The 22458-nt window shown below is 34.1% G+C and overlaps 1 protein-coding gene across 2 annotated transcripts in view; it reads left to right on the top strand.

Annotated features, from left to right (window-relative positions):
* Nucleotides 1-22458, top strand: part of LOC145252808 (polynucleotide 5'-hydroxyl-kinase NOL9-like) — a 115994-nt gene that overhangs the window by 76912 nt on the left and 16624 nt on the right. For both annotated transcript variants that reach the window (XM_080112766.1, XM_080112767.1), the window contains 7 exons: nt 5152-5247; nt 7739-8265; nt 11573-11657; nt 12240-12337; nt 16188-16221; nt 17700-17836; nt 19422-19585. In XM_080112766.1, coding sequence (XP_079968892.1) covers nt 5152-5247; nt 7739-8265; nt 11573-11657; nt 12240-12337; nt 16188-16221; nt 17700-17836; nt 19422-19585 — 1141 coding nt within the window. The remainder of the gene's footprint in view (nt 1-5151; nt 5248-7738; nt 8266-11572; nt 11658-12239; nt 12338-16187; nt 16222-17699; nt 17837-19421; nt 19586-22458) is intronic.

The following is a 22458-nucleotide window of genomic DNA, read 5'->3' as shown; positions in this document are numbered from 1 at the left end:
ACTAATCGCCTATCCTGACAGCTACACACTACTCAATAAGATGGAATAATACTAAGTAATAAAAATCATTTGTGTCTTGTCCACTGCGTGGGTACTCATTATTAAAAGCTGTGAATGGTGACGGGAATATACCAATATTTTTCCAATTCTGATACGATTACTGATTCTGATTCTTTTTTAAAATCTCTAAATATTTAGCTATTAAAATAGAAAAATGTGAGCATGAAAAATAATATGGTTAAGCTTAAACATGGAAAAGTAAAGGACTAGTTGTTAAAACTGGAAAAGAAAAGGACAAGATATTCTAGTAAAAAATATAACTTTATAACTTAAAATATTGCAGCATTAAGAATTGACTACATAATGTTATGGAATTGAATTTAAAAAATCAATTCTTAATGCTGCAATATTTTAAGCTATAAATTTATTATATTTTTTACTAGAATATCTTGACATTTTCTTTTCCAGTTTTAACAACCAGTCCTTTACTTTTCTATGCTTAATCTTAACCATATTACTTGATATGCTCGCATTTTTCTATTATAATCTATGATTTTTCCAGGCTTCCAGTAAATTCACTTGTTCTTTGTTTAATTTCAGTCTTATTCTTTTGCCTCCATAAACACATATGTAAGAACAATGTACGGCAATTGTCTGCTTTCAATAAAATCCCCCCAATTATTATTATTATTATTATTATTATTATTTTTTTTTTTTATATATGGGGATCACCACTTATCAAAGCCCAGAGGCCACTCAGGAATAAGGGTTATTGCGAGTACAGTAATCAATGAGATAGTATTGTAGTAATCATTAGTATTGGAGATTTGATAGTGTCTTACTTAAGGGGGCGGTTTGTCAGGAATTTGTTTATATTTGATTTGAAGACCTCCAAGTTGTAGTCAGGTGGGAAACAGGCAAACGGAAGAGAGTTCCACAGTCGTGCACTTCTGAGAAAGAAGCTCTGCTCATGGAATCTACTTTTGGATTTAGGAACGGATAAAGAGTGGGGAAAATTGACAGTAGTTTCAGCCAGACGGGTGTTTCTTGTGAAAGATTGGCGGGGGGGGGGGATTGGAGCTCAGACGAGCACCTGCCATGGAAATAACGATAAAACAAAGACAGGCTCGCAACGTCTCTTCTGTGGGAGAGAGGCTGCAGGGAAGAGAAAAGGGCATCCCCCACTAAACCACGAAGTCTATTTTGTACTCTGTCAAGGCAGGATAGGCTATTTTTAGCAGCTTCTGCCCAGATGTGGCAGCAGTACTCCATCCTTGAACGTACTTGGCTTTTATACAGATAGAGAATTGCATCAGTAGTGAGATATCTTCTGGAGCGGTAGAAGGATCCCACCATTTTCCCAGCGTCTTTGGCAACAGACCTGATGTACGTGTTCCATTTCAGATCAGGAGTAAAGGTTAAACCCAGAAACTTGTCAAAACATGGAGCCTCCCCAAGACGAGAGCCATCCATTTCAATTGATGCCAGATGGGGATCAGAGCGTTGATGATGTAAAGATAGAAGCTTGGTTTTGGATGCATTAAAAGTGACCAGCCACCTCTTCCCCCACTGTACCACGCGCTCAAGATCAGAGGAGAGAGAATTAGAGAGAACTTTGTCATTCACAGCCTTTGATATGTTGCCATAGATGGTCGTGTCATCAGCATAGATGTCAACGAATGATTTAAGTATGTGTTTTGGGAGATCATTGATGTAGATCAAGAAGAGTTGGGCCTAGGATGGACCACTGAGGGACTCCAGCATTAATACTGTGGGACTTTGATTTCTGCCCATCAACCACTACTCTTATGAACCTATTGGAGAGAAATGATTTAATGATTGAGAAAACATTTCCAGTGATACCGTAGCTGGAAATCTTGTGAAGTAGGCCCTTATGCCATACCTTATCAAAGGCCTTCGATATGTCAAGAGCAATTGCCCTGGAAAGGAAGTCTTTGTCAAGAGATTCACTAATCCTATGAGATATAACCCCCAATTAGCTCCATTTCATTCTTTCATTCTCTCTGTTTCAGTTGTTACTTCTCTTTTCGTGAGAGCAGTGAATTGGTAGCAACAGTAGTTGCTGAAGCGACGTGGTTGCTATGGAAACCAGTCATAAAAAAACGTGACTCACCTCATTACATATTTTTACGATTTTGTTTTACTGAACGAAAATCGAAGAAAAATTTTTTCACAAAAAAGCTGAGAAGGTGATCTATAAACTGTAATAATTGTTTTAAATTTGGTCAAAAAATAAGTGAACAGTGAAGCTTTAAAAAGCAGTTCTAAATGACTAAAACTGCCACTTAACCATATATTCAAATGTTTTGTTTGTTTGAATGACAGGGCTGTTTCTTATAAATTTTTCAGATTACCGTAAAAATCCACGTAATATGTGCATGCATTTTCGCAAAATACTTGTGGGGGATGGGGGGGGGGTGATCTATGGATTTTAATTTTTTTTTTTTTTTTTTTTTTTTTTTTTTTTAAATCAATAAATATTTATCAGTTTAATCATTAGTACCAGCAATGAAGAATTAAGTTTTAAGCAGAAGCAAACCAAAAAAAATAAACAATTACAAGAATCGTTTTTGTCATCGGAAAATAGGCACCAATTTTTCTGATTCCGATACCCCCCAAAAGTTCTGATTTTTATGATTCCTAATTCTGATTAATCGTTCTAACACTACTAAATATGTTTCTCCATAATTGTTATATTTTTTAATAACCTAATAGGATAATGATGTCTATATTGCAGTAAAATAATAATAAAAATATATTGTTACATCACCTTATATACTAGCAGATGTACGTAGCATTGCCCGGTATTAAACTCCTTAAAAAAAATTAAGTAGAAAAATGACGGAAAGAAAGTGCATGCGAGTATTATGTTTTTTCTTAACAGTTCACTTCTTGAAACTTAAAAAAAATACTCAAGCTGAGATTGAAACCAAAACCTGAAGTATGATGACCAAAAGGTCAGCTTGCCATGATCTTTAAAAACTATTTGCAAACCTACTTATTCTTAACATAAGGAAGCTGTCATGTGAATGATTGGCGCATGCACAGTCATGAAACAGTTGAGAAACAGATAAAAATCCAATGACCCTCAAGTACCAATTTTTCAATTTCGACCCCTTATCAGCCCTTTTTTCCCAAATGAAAACCGATTAAAGTTTTCCACATCTGAATATCCTATATATCAAATTTCAAATTAAGTATATAGGTTGAGAATTGTCCTCACACACACACACACATATTCTCACTTTTATAAATATATCGATATAAAAATTAAATTTGAAAAAGGTCAAAAGTGCATTTTTCTTTGTGGAACATTTGAAACTTATTTTGAAACCTTAGAGTTCCAGGTAGGGTGCACCAATTAATCGGTAATCAGTTAATTCATTGATTAATCGGCCGATTAATTATTTTTCTCTTTCCCATTAAATTTAAACCATTTCATCAGATAACTTAGAAAATTTGATGTGAAGGCTAAGAAAACATGGGAGAAAGTGATCAGGATGGACTTGAAAGAAGGATAACTAAAGACCTGGTCAGAGATAGTTTAGTTTGGAAATCAATTTCTAAAGTTGTCCAATACATGCTAGTATTTAAAACAGATGAAACCGAATATGATAATGAATTAAGCCTTGATTGTGCAACTTGTCTAAAAGAAAGAAAATTCTCAAATATGACGAGTATTTTTGTGATTACTATTGATGCCCCTCCCCCTTGCCAAGTGTTAGGAAGTAGGAAAGAAAGAGAAGAAATATCACTCATCATCAAGTGATGTCCTGCCTGGTACAGGCATTGGTGGCTATGGCTTTCCATCCATCTCTCTCTCTCATTCATGAATTCATTGTTGCTCATCATTTTTGATGTTACCCAGGTATTCAGACTGTCGACGTATGTGCCTCACTGTCGTCCTCTGCTTCTTCTAACCCACAATCTTTCCTGTCAAGCTAATCTGTTTTATTCCGCTTTTTCTGTAGACATGGCCCATGAATCTCATTTGTCTTTTTCGTACTGTTCTTATTAGAGACATTTCTGTGTTTGCCGTTTTTAATACCTCCTGGTTTCTTTTCTGTCCAGGACATCTTCAAAATTCTTCTCAGGAGTCAAGTTTCTGTTGCCTCTAGTCTTTTCCTCGTGATGTTGGTGATTGTCCAGCACTCACAACCGTATAATAGAACAAACCAAGGAAGAAGAATAAGTCTATCAAAAAACAAAGGTATATGAAATAGGGTTGGTGGAAAGACAATGGATAGGAAGTTGTTCACAAAGGCACACAAAAGGAAGCTGAGATGGGATTATTTAATTATTGGAATCCTTTGAGATGAGTAATTTGTATATTTATTTATTTATTTGTGGACTGTTATCCTCGTCTTTGTAGTTTTTGTTTCACAATGTTTTAGCCAACTATTCCTCTGGCCCTCATCAGGTGGTTAACCGTGACGGGATAGAAATGCTGAGTCTCTTAACTGTACCCTCGGTAATTGCTGCCTTCCATAGTTGTCTCTTACCACGTTTTGGCCAACTAATCCTCTGGCCGGCTTTCGGTAGGATTGAAACCGCTATCTTCAGACAATGCTCATCTGGAACCATAGAGATTCAATGCCTCTATCCACTGCGCCACGGGCCTGGAGACTCAGCATTCCTATCATGTCACAGTTAACCACCTGACGAAGGCCAGAGGAATAGTTGGCCGAAACAGCGTGAAACAACAACTATAAAAGATGAGGATAAAAGATGCGAATAAATGAATGAGATGTTATTGTTGGTTAATGTGTGGCGGTGATTGGAACAAAGAAGATTAATATGGGTTAAAGTTAGTTTACAGTCACTTGAAGGAGCGGCAATAAGATTTGTGACAATTTACGACGGTAAGGGATAGTTGGGGACAGTCTTAAGGTTGTGATGATTAGAATTGAGGACAGTTTCCAGGTTAATACCATCAAAGGCAGATTGTGGTTTGGAGGAGATGGTAAAATGAATTGACCAACTGACTGACAAACACTACCTTGACAGTAGATGTAGACCTTAGCATATAGAGGGTCGATGGTTCCTGAATGCAACTGTTGATTGCAAAATGTGTTAGAGTTTGTTTTATTTTATTTTAATTTTATACTTGTGTTCGCCCCCCCTCAACAGCCGCCAGTGTGAAAAGCAACAACATGACCAGAAAGAAAGTGAAGAGAGCAGAGAACCACAGACACAGTGCTTGAGTCAGCAACGTCAGAAAATCAAGTAAGACATGGTTGTATTATTATTATTTTTTTTTTTTATTTTATTTTATTTTTTTTTTTTTTGCTTATTCTGACATTATTTCCAGTCACCCTGGACTTCTGTTGCATTTTGGATTTTTGTCTTCAATTCTGTCCTGAATCAAATTTTGTGTTGGCCACTGCAACATTTCTTCCAGCCTGGTGATGGTGCTGGATCGATGAGTTCCCAGGTGACTTCATCTGTGAAGTTATTGATCTAGCATGGCCATCAGCCTGGAAGAAACGTTGTGGTGGCTAACCCTAACCTGGCTCAGGACAGTGAAGCAGGATGCTGAACTGGTTCTGGGCCTCTACTTTTACGGGGTCTGTTGCTGGAACCGTGAATGACTTGCTCTTGTTACAGAAACAGCTTTAACTTACTGTGTCTGATCAACCAGTTTTCAGAGTATGGTAAAATTGTTGGAAAGAACCAGCCCAACCGATTGAGTGCTACAATCCCGATCAATACAGTATTCTATTCTGTGAATTCATGTGTATCGATGCCAGGGTTCGCACAGACTTGAAAAGTCCTTGAATTTTGACTTTTGCCTTAAAAAGGCCTTATTACCTTGAAAAATCCTTGAAAATAAGGCAAATGTCTTGAAAATTGCATTCTTTACGCCCAGTAAAAATTTGTGACGAGGTAGTGTGACCGCCATAAATAAAAATGACCCCACACTCTAAAAAAAAAATCCTTCTGTGGACAGAACTCTCCAATAAAGACCCCCCCCTCCCCGTTCCTTTCCAAAAAAAATTGTGATAACATAAAATGAGGCTGGACGTACTGAAAAAAATGGACAAGACGGTAGCAATCTTCGTTGGAAATTTAAAAGCCATAAAAAGTTAATATTTGAGATGAAATAAAAAACATTTAAAACTACTTTAAAAATACTAAAAAATGATGCAGGTAGGTCGCAAAATAACTTTTATTGATTATGGTAACAATTATGTCGTATATTTGGGTTTTTTTTTACCACTTTTCCAAATCGTTATGAATTGTAAAACACTCCAAATTTTGTTTTGAAAACTTGAATTTTGTCTGGAGAAGGCTTTGAAAAACTTTGAAAAGTCCTTGAAAATGGACATTGAAAATCTGTATGAACCCTGAATACATTGTATGTGTAAACATGTACAATAAATAGTTTTGCTTTACACATGATCGTCATAATAAGATAAATGTATGGGCAGTTCTTTTAAATTTTTCCAGTATTGGATGGCATGCAAAGTTGCAGTTTTATTTCACACTTCAAAACACCATGATGACTGGAATATGATGCCAAGTTCTTGCTAGTTCATACGTCTTTGGGGGGGGGGGCATGCAATTCTGCATGCTACACTTTCAAAGGTGTATTGTGTCCTCTCGTTACCCAAAGTAAACAGCCTTGTCCCAAATGAAAAACCTACAATTCCTCAATTCAGTCTTTTCATTGTTCTCTAAACTTTGACCTCTTTCGATACTTTACAATTCCATCATTCTTTGACGTCAAACATCAGGCCATGTTTGTTGTTATTATTTCTGTCATCCCCCATTTGCTCCAAATATTTAATTTGTATTTATTTAAGTCTCAATGCTGCATTCATAGCCAGCCGCTGAAATTGCGTATATACCTAGTTACCCTACTCGCGATCATAGGGCCCCAATCTGTCACAACGTTCCTTCCTAGAAAATCAATACTTCATTCTGAATAGCCAGTTTTTTTTTTTTTTTTTTTTTTTTTTTTTTTGCATATTTATCAGGGCATTTCATTCTTGCATTACTTCCGCTATTTTTGAGACCGTGATACCTGATTTGGCGTCCCTGATGAAACAGTTTCCGACAGATATTTTAACTGAAGAAATTCATCACATTCTTAGACAAATTATTAGTTATGCTTATTATTATATGTATTATTATTATTAGTTTAGCGTAAGAATGATACTTTTTCTGTAAAACAAAAATGTTTATTTACTTTTAAGAATGTTTCACCTAAAAAAAAAGTTACAAGATTTAAATATTACTCATTTATTAAATAACAATAAAAATTGTTCATATTGTTCCACTTATTTTCATATAAAATTTTTTTTATATGAAATACACATAAAAAAGAAAGCCAACATAACAAAAAAATAAATGAACATTTGAATATCAAAATTACATTTAAAATGCATAATAATTACGAATCCAATACGTTATGTTGCAGAAGAAATTCTGTTTAAATCTTTGGTGCCAACTGTTGGAAGCTGTTTCGTTGGGAACACCGAATCGGCTATCACCATCTAGAAAACAGTGGAAATAATGCAAGAATGAAATGTCTCAAAAAATATGCCGGAATGGCCAGTTCTTTACGTGAATCATGGCACCATGTTCTTTAGAACACTAAAACAAAATTCAATCTAATTCCTTCCTGCAAATACTTTGATTAGGAATATCTAGTCCTTGAATAAAATTATTTTCTTATTGTCCTTGAAATAAAATTATTTCCTTTCTTTTTCAGGCAAGTGCATATGGTACGCCATGAAGACAGAGTTCTTTTAATTATCAAGCACCCCTACAAATGTCACTTGCTCGGTAATATACAGTTACGCGTTATAGCTGGATGTATCAACATACTTGGTGCCAAGCTTAAGGCGGATGAAACAGTGCACCGTTTGTATTCGCCAACCAGCCACATGCTCCTTAAACTGAGAACTGAGCATCCGATTGACACGGATGTGTCTGAGTATATGAACTTGCTTTCATCCATGTTTCCAGATACGGATCGTTATATTGACCACATCAATCCCAAGGTCGTCATCTTGTCTGTAAATGCTCTAAATTGTGGATTCACTGATTGGATCACTACAATCCATCCATACCAGAATCTTTTTCAGAATGATCCACTAGCGGCTAAAATCTTTTTTAACAAACGCTTGAAACCTTTTGGGATTTCATTTTTAAAGCAAACTCACATGATCAAGTCAGAATCATCAGTTTCTATGGATAGACTCTTCAGAAGCTGGTCATCAATTTTAGAAGGTTCTGGTAAGTTCAAGAAGTTTTTAATATTGAATTTTAAGTTCAAGAAGTGTTTAATATTGAATTTTAAGTTCAAGAAGTGTTTAATATTGAATTTTAAGTTCAAGAAGTGTTTAATATTGAATTTTAAGTTCAAGAAGTGTTTAATATTGAATTTTAAGTTCAAGAAGTGTTTAATATTGAATTTTAAGTTCAAGAAGTGTTTAATATTGAATTTTAAGGTCAAGAAGTGTTTAATATTGAATTTTAAGGTCAAGAAGTGTTTAATATTGAATTTTAAGGTCAAGAAGTGTTTAATATTGAATTTTAAATGTATGCGTCTATTCCTGTTTGTGCTCGTCCAAACTTGTTCAATTTATGCTGCAAGAAAGGAATTCTGATTCGTAAGAAAAACCACAACTCCAGTTTAAAAGAAAAAACAATTACAAAGTTTATTTTCCTGTTGGGGGTTCAAATGGTACTAGGTTTCTTAGATTAAGCGGAAGACTTGCAAAAAGAAAAAAAAAAACTCACAAGTCCGATCTGCCACATCAGATTCTCTGTTCGTGAGGACAACCAAAACATTATTTGGATTTTTCGGACTACTGTTCTCATCTTAAGTGTTATTTTCTCGTTTCGGTTTATGCAACTGTCGATCTTTAGGTATATTTTGTTGAAATGGGTCTGTCGAAATTTTTATAATTTTCAGGGTTCTACGGACAAATTTATCTTTTAGTTGACCTTTGACAACTAAATATTTTCGTTTATTAGCCAAATAGAAAAGTTACTAGCCAAACCCACATGATTTTTAGAATATGACATGTTCGTTCTATGATGAGTATGTACATCATAAAGATTTTTCCTTTTTTTAATAAGTATAATTCTAAATATACACCAAATTTTATGTTGATACTTGAACGTATAAACATACAAATTTCCTCTGATGTTTTAAACAGCCTTCGTTTAAAAAAAGAAAAGAAAAGGAGTATATTGTTTTGTTAAACCTTTTATTGTTTAAATAATTTTACTTTGCTCGTTTTATTAAAAAAGAAGTTGAAAAGACATTTTTCACTCAGTAGTGAGCTTGGCGAAAGAAATACAATCACCAAAAGATAAGCGTTTCATTATTTCTAGTCGCCACTTTGAAAAATCACTCGCAAATGCGACTGATTCACTCACAATGTAGAACCCTGATTTTTTAAACTTTTATAAATTTTTTAAGCTTATATAAATTTTTTAAGGTTTTATAATTTTTAAAGCTGTTATAATGGTCTTCAAAAACTTTAATACATGCACAGATGCTCAAAATGTTGTCCGTGCAAATCAAAGAAGTGAATATGCCAGATGCAATAAAATGTAAACAAGATAAAATTTAAACAATAAAACTTACTGTGATACTATCGGCTTTTGCTTCCCACCCTCAAGTGTTAAGAAGTAGAAAAAGAAAGAGAGAAAAACAGTAATAGTCAGCTAACATACTTCCTAACTTCTGGTGTGTCTGCTACCGGAAGCTGTGACAAGGCGAAAGATCAGTTCTTTCACTTTTATCTGTCATGCTTATATCTCCTTTGTGCATGCACTTTTTATTATTATGCTTTTATGATTGTTATTTAATCATTGAAAGGTTTTTCTGGTCTTATTTTAATTAAGAATTAGGTATTTATGTACTTATGCTGAAATAATGTTATTATTTAGAAAGCCATTATTAACATGTGGAGGTTGTTTTGTAATTATTGTGTATTTTCACCTAACAATTTAATAAAAGAAAGATATTGTAAAAATTGAATTTAATTTGAAAATACTATTTTTTAAAAATGGCATGGTAACATAAGTGCATAAGCACCAAGAATTATTGAAAACATTTTTCGCATTCTATTTAAAAAAAAAATTTTTTTTTTTTTTAAAGAATTATTGGAGACTTGTTTGAAATCTTTCTAAGTAATGAACTATTTAGTTTATTAAGCAATGCCAGAAATTAAAAAAAAAAAAAAAAAAAATTATTTTTTAAATTTCGTGAATGTATATTTTTTTATAAAATTTCAAATAAAGTAAAAACTTTTTAAAATTTTGTTATTAAAAGTGCAAATAAAGACTAATTGTATTTTTATCTGTATAATTTTTTTAATTTTTATTGTATACTTTTCAATATTTTTCAACTTATATTTTATTTCAATAAATCGCTTCACAATAGAAATGCTGGAAAACAATAAAAGTGAAGGAACTGATTTGCCATGTCATCGGAGTTCCAGTAGCAGACACACCGAAAGTTAGGAAGTATGTTAACTGACTATAACCGGAAAAACAAATATGGCAAAAGGCAAAAGGAAATGAACAAAGGCATAGGAAACTGTTCACCAACGTACACAAAAGAGAACTGAGGTGGGGTTGTAATCAAGGTGTGGCAGATGACTAGAGCAAAACAATGGGATGTACTTTTAGAGCTAGTTTTAGGAGTGGCTGAGTTTTACGATTGTTGGGATTCATTTGCGACTGTCGACAAGTGTCTGGCTAGAGACCATTTTAAGTTTTACACAAATTGTAGCTTGGACTAAGTTAAGAGATTTTGTCAGTACATGTAAATGTGGACCTTAGCGTGCAGAGGATTGATGGTGTCACACACACACCCAGGGCAACTAATATTTATAGAAAACGTCGGAGTGTGTGTGTGTGTGTGTGTGTGTGTGCTTTTCTTTATATTTGTGAACTTGTGTGTGCCTCCCTTGACAGTTGCCAATGTGAGAGATGATGACATGGCCAGTAGAGAAAACAAAGTAGGGCAAATCCACAATGTAGCGTTGGGGTTGGTGATCATTGTTAAATAGGGTACCACATGGTCTCGCATTACAGCCTCAAATTGCCTGCTTTTCTCACAACCATCCTGTATGCTCGTGTAAATACCTATCAGGCGTTCCAAAAGTAATGCCTGCTATTATTTTTGTTCTGCTCGAATGGATCAGGATTGCAAACTGCATTGTTATGATGACTGAACTTATGCGTTTATGACCTGAAAGTTTCATCTTGTTGTTGCAGATATTGAAAGTGTGAGACTCTAGGAAAGCAACTCCTGTCATGAACATGCCTCAGAGGCAGAGATGTGTCATTGAATTCCTGGCAAAATTGCGTTGAGAATGGTAATGACTATGTAGAAAAATAAATTTTGAAGCACAAAAGGTTGCTTGATACCACTTGCATATTTGTAGCTCTTTAACTTTTTGAGTTAAAAAAAAATAGGAGGCTTTACTTTTGGAATGACTCTCGTATATTCATTAATCTGCTATTTTCAATCAGGTGGTCATACGTTTTGTTTCATAACGCTTTCTTATTTTCATTGAAGATTCTCCTAAACTGGTGGTCTGTGGTGCTCAAGATCTAGGAAAATCAACCCTTGCACGAACTCTAATCAACATGGCATTAGGAACGTAAGTTTTTTAGCTTTTGTGATTTAATTTCATAAAATATCTCCATTGATTTACAATATTCCTGCTTACGTAGAATTCTATTTAATAAAAACAGAACAAAAAATTCTTCGTTATTGTAGTGAAAATCAAATATTGAATTTCAAATGAAACCAATGGTATCTACTAAATTGTCATGTCGCAGTGTAACGTGTCCATTATGTCGAACAGTGTTCATTACAGCTTAAACCTTTCTTGGACTCCCGTGCTGTCCGGCACTGTCAAAAAGGAACAAACAAAAATAGATAAATCTGATTGTTTTTTTTTTTTTTTTTTTTTTTTTTCCTCCCTATCTCTACACCAGCTTAAAGAGTCTCTCTCTGGCATTGCTGTGACACGTGTCCATCTTCCCTAGATTCGATATTTGATATACGTAATTTGGAAAATTTGATCTCTTTATTAAAAGTTAAGCGAGCCAGAGAAAACAAAATGTTTTACTCCATTTTTTTTAATGTGCAAATTCTTGTACTTTTGCATTGAATTTAAAATGTTTCTATTTTTTTTCATTTTCTTTTTTTTTTTTTCATTTTCTTTTTTCTTTTCCAGTAAGAAAGCTGTTTGTTTCTTAGACTGTGATCCTGGTCAGACAGAGTTCACTCCCCCTGGATGTATTTCACTTAATGTACTAACAAAATTTATTTTGGGTAAATATTTTTTTTTCTTAACCTTTATTATTCCTAATGTTCATAAACAACCTCCCTGATGCAATCTTATCTGAGATGGGTGCATAATGATTTAATCATCATGTCTTCCCATGGCCTGGATATCATAAAAAATACCTTTCACACCTACAGAGCATGTAGTCTGATCTTAATCTTTACTGTAGTAATATAAAAAGGCTCTGCTGATCTGGCCCCCTACCTCTTCAAACCCTACAACAAATACCTTGACAAATTTTGCTTCTTTGATAGTTGAAAAATTGCCTCTATCGTACCGGTTTTCAAGAACTCTAAAAGAAATTGCCCGCAAAATGGTTGCTCTATAAATCTCCTCCTGCTTTTCGTTACAAAATATTTGAATGCTTAATCAATTTAACGGTAATCTACCACATCAAAAATGCTAAACAAGAGTATGGATTTATATTACTTGTATTGATCGGACTATTGTTCTCATCTTGAGTTTATTTGTTTGGCCTTCGACCATCCTCAAGCATGTTGGTCGTTGTTGGAAAAGAAAGAAAAGTTACTGGCTCCATAGATATTTTTGTATTCTTGGAGTTACTCTGTTTTTTAGCTGTGGTTTCGTAAGTGTGAAAAAAATTGGTTGACAAAAGGGAGGCAACTCTAATAAAGATCGTCAGGGGATTATCTCTCTTCCATCGCAGAAATTTTAAAGGGATATTTTTGTTTTTCCTATAATTAGAGGCTCCTGAATGCTATTAATTTCTAGTCTTTGTCTGCTTAGTAATTTTTTATTTTTTAAGCATATGTATTGCTTCTTTGAGTCACCTGACTTTCCATCTTGCATTCCTGTTAATTATTTTGACCTCATTTCACAAAGGGAAGTGTATTCCTTTTTCTTTCCATATATGATCAGCTACTCCCGACTTTTCAACTTCTCCCCATATCACAGCTTTACAGTGTTCTTTTTTTAACCTTACCTATAGAGGGTGACCGGTCTCACCTTTGTATAGCTTTCCACGTTTGCATGAAATCTCACAGACAGTTTTTTGTCATGAGACTTTCGGTCAAGGGCTTGACTCGTACTAAGTATTTTTTGAGAGCTGAATCACTCTTCAATATTGTTTTGATGTCATATGGACTGCATATTTTAAACCATTTTTAGGATAGGCCCTTTATGTATGGTGTGTACACTGTGGCAAGTTTCCTTTGTTGTTTCCTGAAGGTTTTCTGGAGCCGATTAACACTACGGGTACTCATTTCGGTTAAAAGTTATTTTTAGATTATCCAAACAATAACCAGCATGTCTGAGGACTGTTGAAGGCCAAACTAACCAAAATGTTGCACAAATAACATTCAATAACACTTAATTTTTTTAAATTGACTTGAACACTAGGATACTTCAATTAAAAGTCAAATATGAACAAGTAAAATTATCTCTATATAAATAAAATGAACTCATTTTTTCCCGTCTGATTTTGACATTAATAGGATTAAAAATCAAGATATTTCATGCAAATATAATATGCACAAACGGCAGAACAATATCTGAGGTGTGTTATAGGCTTATTATTTCTCAAATTCCTCGATAATCTTAGATTTCTATACTTTTTCTTCTGAGAAGTCACGGCCAAAATCGGTTAAGATCAATGGAAGTGGTAAAATATTTTCTCTCTAATAAATTCCTCCTCCCCCTGCCACCACTTAACACCGTTTGGGGATCGTTCACAAGGAACAGTTGAGAAGAGAACACCGGTTTGGCTTCGTAGTTCTTTCATGTGAAGTTATTTAAAATCACTAAACTAAGCTGCAGTGCTCTGTGGCGTAGTGGTTAGCGTGCTGGACAATTCACATTATATTTTCACGTTCGCGCCGACCTACCGTAGTCGTTTTTTTTTTTGTTTTTTTTTTTCCTAAACAACTGGAATGGACTTTTCTTGGTGGCCGAACTGTTAACGTTGCAGATGTTTTTGTTTTTTTTCACACTTTATTTTCCTACTTTTACTCATGACTCCGGGTTTGATCCTTCCTACTTACCTACCATAACATTTTTTAAGACTCCCCCCCCCCCGTCCCGGAAACAAACACTCGGGCAACGCCGGGTACCCCCGCTAGTTGAAGAATAAAAGGCAAATCAAATGAGGTATAGTTTGTTTTAAGTTACATTCAATTGAGCTTAAATTGGCTGTTTTAGAAAAAATGACAAGTGCAGACTTTCTTTTTGGCGTCACTGTTTATATGTATATATATATACTAGCATGGGCGCCCAGCGTTGCCTGGGTGTTTGGATGTGTATGTTGAGCAAAAAAAAAAAAAAGTGGTAGTAGGAAGGCAGGCTCGAACCCGTACTGCAAAGGAGGAAAAGAATGGGGTAAAACCTAACGTTTATGCTGTTATGACCACCGCCAAACCAGAAGCGACATTTTTAAAAATTAACGCTAGACAATCTAAAGGAGAGGATAACTTTATATATATAAATGTATGTATGTATGTCTGTTTTCATGTCTGCCTTAAACTTTCAATAGAAGCGACGGATTTTACCAAGATCAGTATCGTTTTAAAGTTCGACCTTTCATTCGACAAATATAAAAAAATTGGCTAAAAACATTAATATCTTCCCCTTCAACTAGGCACTTTTCTACACCGGGGGGGAGGGGGGGTAACTTTTTTCGCCAATATTTTTTAAAGTTATCCTGAATACTGAAACAATTAACAAAGACCTTATTCCGCGGGATTTCAAAGAATGCTATTCTTACTATTCTTATCATCAGAGGACATAAAGAAATCAGCCAATCAATACATTTTGATTGTAAAGTTCAACTTTGTTTTAATTTTCTTTCTCTTTATGTGTGTATATTTTTATATATATATATATATATATAAGTCCTCGCGCGAAAGAGCAGGACACAAAATGTTTTAAATAATAATAAAAATAGAATAACAATAACAAAGTCTTTCGCTAGCGAGGACTACTATTGAGCGTAACCAGTTATACACTCCTTTTGAAATTTTCATCTCTATTTTTTTTGTTATCTACTGAATATTTTTGATGAAACCTATATGAAATACGTTCCTTATTAAATTGTAAAGATTTTCTATTCTGAAAGAAGTTTTAAAAAAATTAATCTAAAAAAGTTATTTTTAAGTTTTTGTTAAAAAAATTCAGATTTTCTTATTATTCAGACATGTATGACAAAGCGAGAGTTGCAAAAAAAGAGTTGTGGAGTGAGGAGAATTACAAACTGAAACAGAATATTCAGAAATGTAATGATACAAAGAGGGGGTTACAAAAATGAGTTGTAGTGTGAGGAGAAATACAATCTGAAATAGAGAGTAGGAGAGTTTTTATAAATACATACAAAATCACATTCATCTTTTTTTAAATCCAAATTAATAAATTAAATAAAATATAATCTTAAAAAGATAGGATACAAGTTAGAAAAGCATTTCATCCAAGGCATGAAAATAGTTAAACAAAATGTTTTTACTATAGGCTTTAAAAATAAAGGTACAAGATTCAATTTGAAATTTATTTATCTTCAAAGTGCACTTTTATACATTTTACAAAGTAAGGTATTAAATTTGCATACCTTACTTTGTAAAATTTTAAAAAGTACACTTTGAAGATGAATAAATTTCAAATTGAATCTTGTACCTTTATTTTTAAAGCCTATAGTAAAAACATTTTGTTTAACAATTTTCATGCCTTGGATGAAATGCTTTTCTAACTTGTATATATATGTGTGTGTGTCCTGCCAGGCAGTTTCAGTTTTGCTGCTTTGGTTGTCTCTCCTGTGGCTTTGCCAGGCCACTAATATGTATATCAAACATATTTCAATTTTCTTTAGTTATTTGTTTTTATTTTTCATTTCAGGTCCTCCTTTCTATCATCAGGAAAATCCTATATAGTAAGTATTCTCTTTCATGGAGTAATAACCTAGAACAAAAACTTAGTAATATTCATAGAATATACTTAACATGCATAACACTTATATGTCAGATCACCAAAGTTAAGCAATGATGAGCCTGGCCAGTACCCAATGGGTGACTATTTGGAACTTCTAGATGCTATATGTACTTTCCGCTTATCTCGGCATTGTTTCCAGTCATCCTAGACTTCTCCTTGCCACTGCACTCAAGCAGTACCGATTCAAGAGAGGTGTGGTTGGGGATTGCGCTACCCTTGCTACATAATTACATGTGTAGCTACCCTACAGGGAGTATCCTTTGTCTTTCAATACTGAACAAAAGCATCAATATCAATACTTAGCAAGTTATGGACATTTTTTTTTTTTATAAAATGGATGGCAAACATTTAATACTACTAAGAGTAAGCTGCTCTCCTTTAACAATTACAAAACGCCTCTCTAACCACCGATATCCATGACAAATAACACCCTACCTGAGAATTCTTCATTCAAACTCCTCGGCTGAACATTCCCAGGAAATATGAACTGGAACAAATATTGAGGACATTGCGAAGGCTGCTGCAAATAAGGTGGGTTCCCTTTATCGTGCTAGAAAACTACTCACACCTTAGAGTATCCTGTACCTCTACAAAGCTACCATTCACCCATGCATGGAGTATTGTTGCCACATCTGGGTTGGTGCATCTACTAGCAGTCTCTCCCTCTTAAATAGGGTCCAAAAAGGAGTCTGCAATCTAATAGGTCCCATTTTGTCAACTAAGCTCCAACTCCTGTCCCATCGCCACAATCTTGCATCCCTGTGCCTGTTTTACAAGTATGTTAATGAAATGTGCTCTGATGAACTCATTGCACTTGTGCCCCCTTGACATACATATCCATGACAAACCCGCTTGCAACAAAATCACACCCCTTCACTGTTGAGGTCTCTAAATACCAGAAAGCTTTCTACTCCAAAAGCTGTTTTTCTCAAACAGCTAAATTTTGGAATTTCCTCCCCACTGTCCTATCACCTGCATCCCTGACTATACTGATATGCAGAATTTTAAATGTAATGTAAACCAACATCTTGTTAATCTTTCGTAGGCATGGTCCCAAATAGTAGCCCCTTACGTCTAAGTGACAATATGCCTTGTTAGGGAGTGAATGTGAGTAAAAAGAAAAAAGAAAAAAACGATAAAGATCTATTTTAGAGAGACGGATAAATAGACCTGGACAGATATGTTGGTAATATACAAATTTTAGTTAACAACCCAAAAATATTACATTTCTAAACTAATTTAAAAAAAATTAAAAATATTTCTAGCACTTGTGCCTCCTCAATGTACATACTACTGCAGATCTAGTTAATAGCAATAGATGTATAGACACGGACACACAGATGTACACACACACACACCGTGTTTGATTTATATATAGGTTGCAATATTTGTCAAAAATTTTTGTTTATATTATTTCAGTAATGTATTCTTTGGAGAGGTGTCACCTGCACACAACCTGAACCATTACATGATGTGTATACGCAGTGCTCTTGCTTTTTATTCAAGAATGTCAGAACGACTACCTCTCATCATAAACACGATGGGATGGATTAAAGGTAGGAAGGAGTATCTCACCTTCGCATTTATTATCTTTTTGGTTCTTCGTCCCCTTTTTTGTTTCTTCCTCTCCTTTTTGGGTTTTCTTTCCTTTTTATTTTCTCTCCTCCCCTTTTTATTTTCTCTCCTCCCCTTTTTGTTTTCTCTCCTCCCCTTTTTTCTTTTCCCCCTCCCCTTTTTTCTTTTCCCCCTCCCCTTTTTCTTTTCTTCCTCCCCTTTTTCTTTTCTTCCTCCTCCTTTCGTTTTTGTTCTCTCCTTCTCCTCCTTTCGTCTTTGTTCTCTCCTCCCCCATTTTTGTTTTTTCTCAATGTTCCAGCCAACTATTATTCTGGCCTTCTTCAATATGTATTGAATTATATTTATTTGGTTTTATTAAATACAATGCTTTTCCTAGAATCGAATCTCCATTGATTTGCTGAGAATTATCTTCCTTGGCTGGTGTAACATAAAAATTATTTTTTATCTATAAGAAAAAACAAATTATTTTTAGGATCGGATTTTTTCGATACTTATCAGATGAATTTCTGTACAAAACATATCTAAGAACACTGCCAGGCATATAAATTTCCTTTGTGTGAAATTTGCAAAAGATAGGCTCAGTCGTTTCAGAATCTGAGGAAGAAACTCACATGCACACACACACGCAGGGTGACTTTTATATAATAGTAGAGATATATAACATTTGCAGGAAACATCAGCAGGAGTGAATTTTCATAGCTCGAGATTTTGAATATATTTCCTTTCTGGCTTGTCCAATCAGAAGCCAGCTCACAGTCACGTGATTGAGTTTATAAGACGCTAAACACCCGGTAATCTTCGTGTGGGATACCACACAACCCTGGCCTTCAGGCCCAGAGTTCGACTAAGACATAATGCAAATAATCTAGTCTGGTAACCAATGGCAAGTGCTCTGATGAACTCAAGAATACCCCTGATAAGCAGCAAGATTCCACCCTACACTGTAGAGATATTTAGATGCTGTAAAGCCTTCTACTCGAATAGCTTTTTCTCTCGGACTGCTGCACTTTGGAATTCCCTCCCAAGCCCCTGTTTCCCTGATATACAGAAATTCAAGTGTAATGTGAACAGACATCTTGCTGCCCAATTCCACAAATAGTGTCCCTGCAAACATGGTCCTAAATAGTAGTCCCTCACGACTAAGTGGCCCTGTGCCTTGTTTGGAGTGAAATGTTAATAAAAAAGTAAATAAAAAAAAACTTAAATATGGTACATAATGAACTCTTACCTTCCTGCACGATTGTCTCAAATCTTTTGTGTCTGTCCATACTGCTAACTTAGTCATACACATGGGACTCTTTGCTCCTTCAACCTTTCTACTCATTCATACTCCTCTCAATACTAACCCCTTTTCTGTATGCGAGTCATACTAACGAAGATGATCAATATAATCAATATTAAATATTGGAATGAGATTTCTTATCTTCAGTTCTACACCTTATTATTGTTGTTCTCGATGACAATGTAGATAAAACTGTTGGGCCCTCCTCTTAAAATCAGCGTGACATTTTGGCCTTCGCATTCCAAAAGGTTACTGACCCCTTGTTCGATATTTTGCTTTTTCAGGCCCTGGCAAGAAAATGATTGATGGCATTTTGAACCTAGCATCTCCAGATCATGTTGTGCTTTTGAAGAGAAAAGGAGATACGTACTTATGTCTAAAGAATTGGCATGCCTCAAAAGTCGCAGAAAACCCATGGAATTTTTATGGTGATACCTCTGAACAGTTTGTAAGTATATTTTATATGACAGACCGACTTTGAAGGAGGAGGAAGAGGTCATTAAAAGGACAGTGAGTTCCAATTTCAAAGATATGGAATTTTGCGTTGTAAGCTATTTTAGTTTCAGAAGAAAATAGAAATATTGTTCCAAGCAAAATGGCAGTATCAATCCAGAAAAGCTTTGAATTTTAAAGCTTGCAGACGAAGAACAATTTTAAGTAGGTAGTCAATCCGAAGAAGTCCTGAATTGTAAAAGTTTGAACACAAAGAGCAAAGTTCTTCGTTGTATGAAGACGAAAATTTATCTGCATAATTATGATACATTTGGAATATTCCCGACGGGCAGCTTTCCATAAAGAAAGCATGCCATACCTTGATGCCCATCACAGAAAGAGGATGTTGTCCACTGTATATTTGTGACATTTTCATCTATATTTTTTCATGTGTCATTTTTTTTATTTATTTATATACCACGTCATTTATATTTTACCATGTCATTTCTTCCATTGACCTAAATTTGTTATTATGATCTATAGATTTTACTTTTACTGACAAGTTGAAAACAATAAATATCACTTTTTATCTATATATATATATTAAACTCATTATGATCAATAGATTTTACTTTTACTGACAAGTTGAAAACAATATCACTTTTTATCTATATATATATTAAACTCATATTTATTATTCTATTGTTAGTACTAACAATAGTAAATAAAGTTAAAACAAAAGAATCGTTTTTGGAATTGGAAATTAGGGACCGATTTTATTTGATTTCAATATCCCAAAAAGTTCAGATTTTTTCCAATTAATTGTTCCAACATTAATTCTCACGAATTTTCATACTTGTGCCATTTTACATAAAGGAAGATCTGTGCAAGAAGACATTTTTAAAAAAAATGTCTTTAAATATTAAAACTAGTAATGGGACGATTCAAATATTTTCCCTGATTCCAATACAATTATTGATTCCGATACAATTATTGATTCCATTTTAAATTCTCAATTCCAATACAATTATTGATTCCAATATTTTCGCTGATTCCGATACAATTATTGATTCCATTTTAAATTCTCAATTCCAATACAATTATTGATTCCAATATTTTCGCTGATTCCGATACAATTATTGATTCCATTTTAAATTCTCGATTCCAATACAATTATTGATTCCAATATTTTCGCTGATTCCGATACAATTATTGATTCCATTTTAAATTCTCAATTCCAATACAATTACTGATTCAGATTCCAATTCTTTTAAATTTCTAAATATCTAGTTATAGCTTTTAATTTTTGGATTATTTTAAAATCCTATTGGATCTGTAAGCCATTTTAGTTTCAGAAGAGAATCAAAATGCTCCAAACAAAATGGCAGTATCAATCCAGAGAAGTCTTTAAATTATAAAAGCTTGCAGATGAAAACAAAGAATATAGTTTCTGGTAGGTAGCCGATTAGAAGAAGTCTTTAGACGAAGAGTAGAATTCTTCCCCATGTGAAAATGAAAAGATATGTGCAGGAATTTAAAAAATTTTCCAAATTTAAAAGTAAAATGAACACAGCGTGGACCGATTTACAATGGGGAAAGCAAGAACATTTAATCGTGCTTGGTTGGCCAAATATAAGTGAGTCAGGGAATATAAATATGATTGTCAATAGGCATATTGTTACGTATGTAAAAAAGGCATTTGTTTTAAACAAAATGGATGAAAGTGACTTGAAATCGTACATTGCTGACACTAAATACAAAACAAACGAAAGTTGTAAATAGTTGTCTAGTCTTATTGCACGTTAGAGAACTTCATATAAATAAAGATGTGATCTTTAAAATTTCTTCACAAAATCTTCAGAGATAAATGAAAATAACTTTTCCTGTTGTCACTTGAGTTTTTTGGTTTATTATTAGCGCTAGGACAACAGCATATTCTTTTCATAGTTTTGACCATCAAGTGCGTATCTGTTGATCTTATATGCTTTTATATAGAGTGATGTGATTCTCGGTTGATTAACTGTCGGATATATACTCGAGAGTCAGAACAATGAAAAGAATATGCTGTTGTCACGGCCCTATTTATTATATCATTGTTAATATCTCAAAATTTGGGTTTGTTTTACAATCCACAGCGATTTGAAAAAGTGGTGAAATATGAAATATACAACAAATACATAGCCAATAAAAATCTCAATTATTAACTCTTTATGGCTTTTAAATTTCCAAGCAAGATGGCTGTCGTGGATTGGTCGGCATCTTTTTGAATTATCACTTTTTTTTTTTTTTTAAGGGGTGGGGGATTTGCCTTTACAGAGTCCTGTCCATGCAAGGTAAATTTGTTTTCGAATGGACAGACATTTTTATCTCTCACTTTATTTGGGAAGATTCAAATCTCCCTCGTTTTTGGGAGGTGGGGGGATAGTGGCGGCCACTATAAGTAAGAATGATCCCCTCCCTCTAAAAATAAAACTTCCTTGCTCGGACGGGACTCTCCAAGGGCGAATACCCTCCTCTCGAAAAGTATAGTGATAATCAAAAATGAGGCTAGCCAGGCCGAAAAAGAAATGAACAAGATGGTAGCAATCTTGGTTGGAAATTTAAAAGTCGTAAGGAGAATTTATATTTGAGATGAAAAAAACAAAAAAACATTTAAAACTGCTTGTTAAGTTATAGTCAACAAATCGATTTTTTTTTTTTTTTTTTTTAATATATCGTTTTAAGCAAAAACAATATTATGTATAATGAATGTATATTTTTGAGATGAGGATTCATAATTATTTTTTGTATTATTTGAACTATTATTCTTATCTTGGTTGTTTTTTTTTTTTTTTTTTTTTCCATGTTTCAGCTGATGAAACCTCTGACCATCTTCAGGTACATTCACAC

The sequence above is a fragment of the Euprymna scolopes genome, chromosome 29 (assembly GCF_053919585.1).
Source record: "Euprymna scolopes isolate OS-2025 chromosome 29, ASM5391958v1, whole genome shotgun sequence".
Taxonomy (NCBI): domain Eukaryota; kingdom Metazoa; phylum Mollusca; class Cephalopoda; order Sepiida; family Sepiolidae; genus Euprymna; species Euprymna scolopes.
This window is presented reverse-complemented; position numbering and strand designations above follow the sequence as displayed.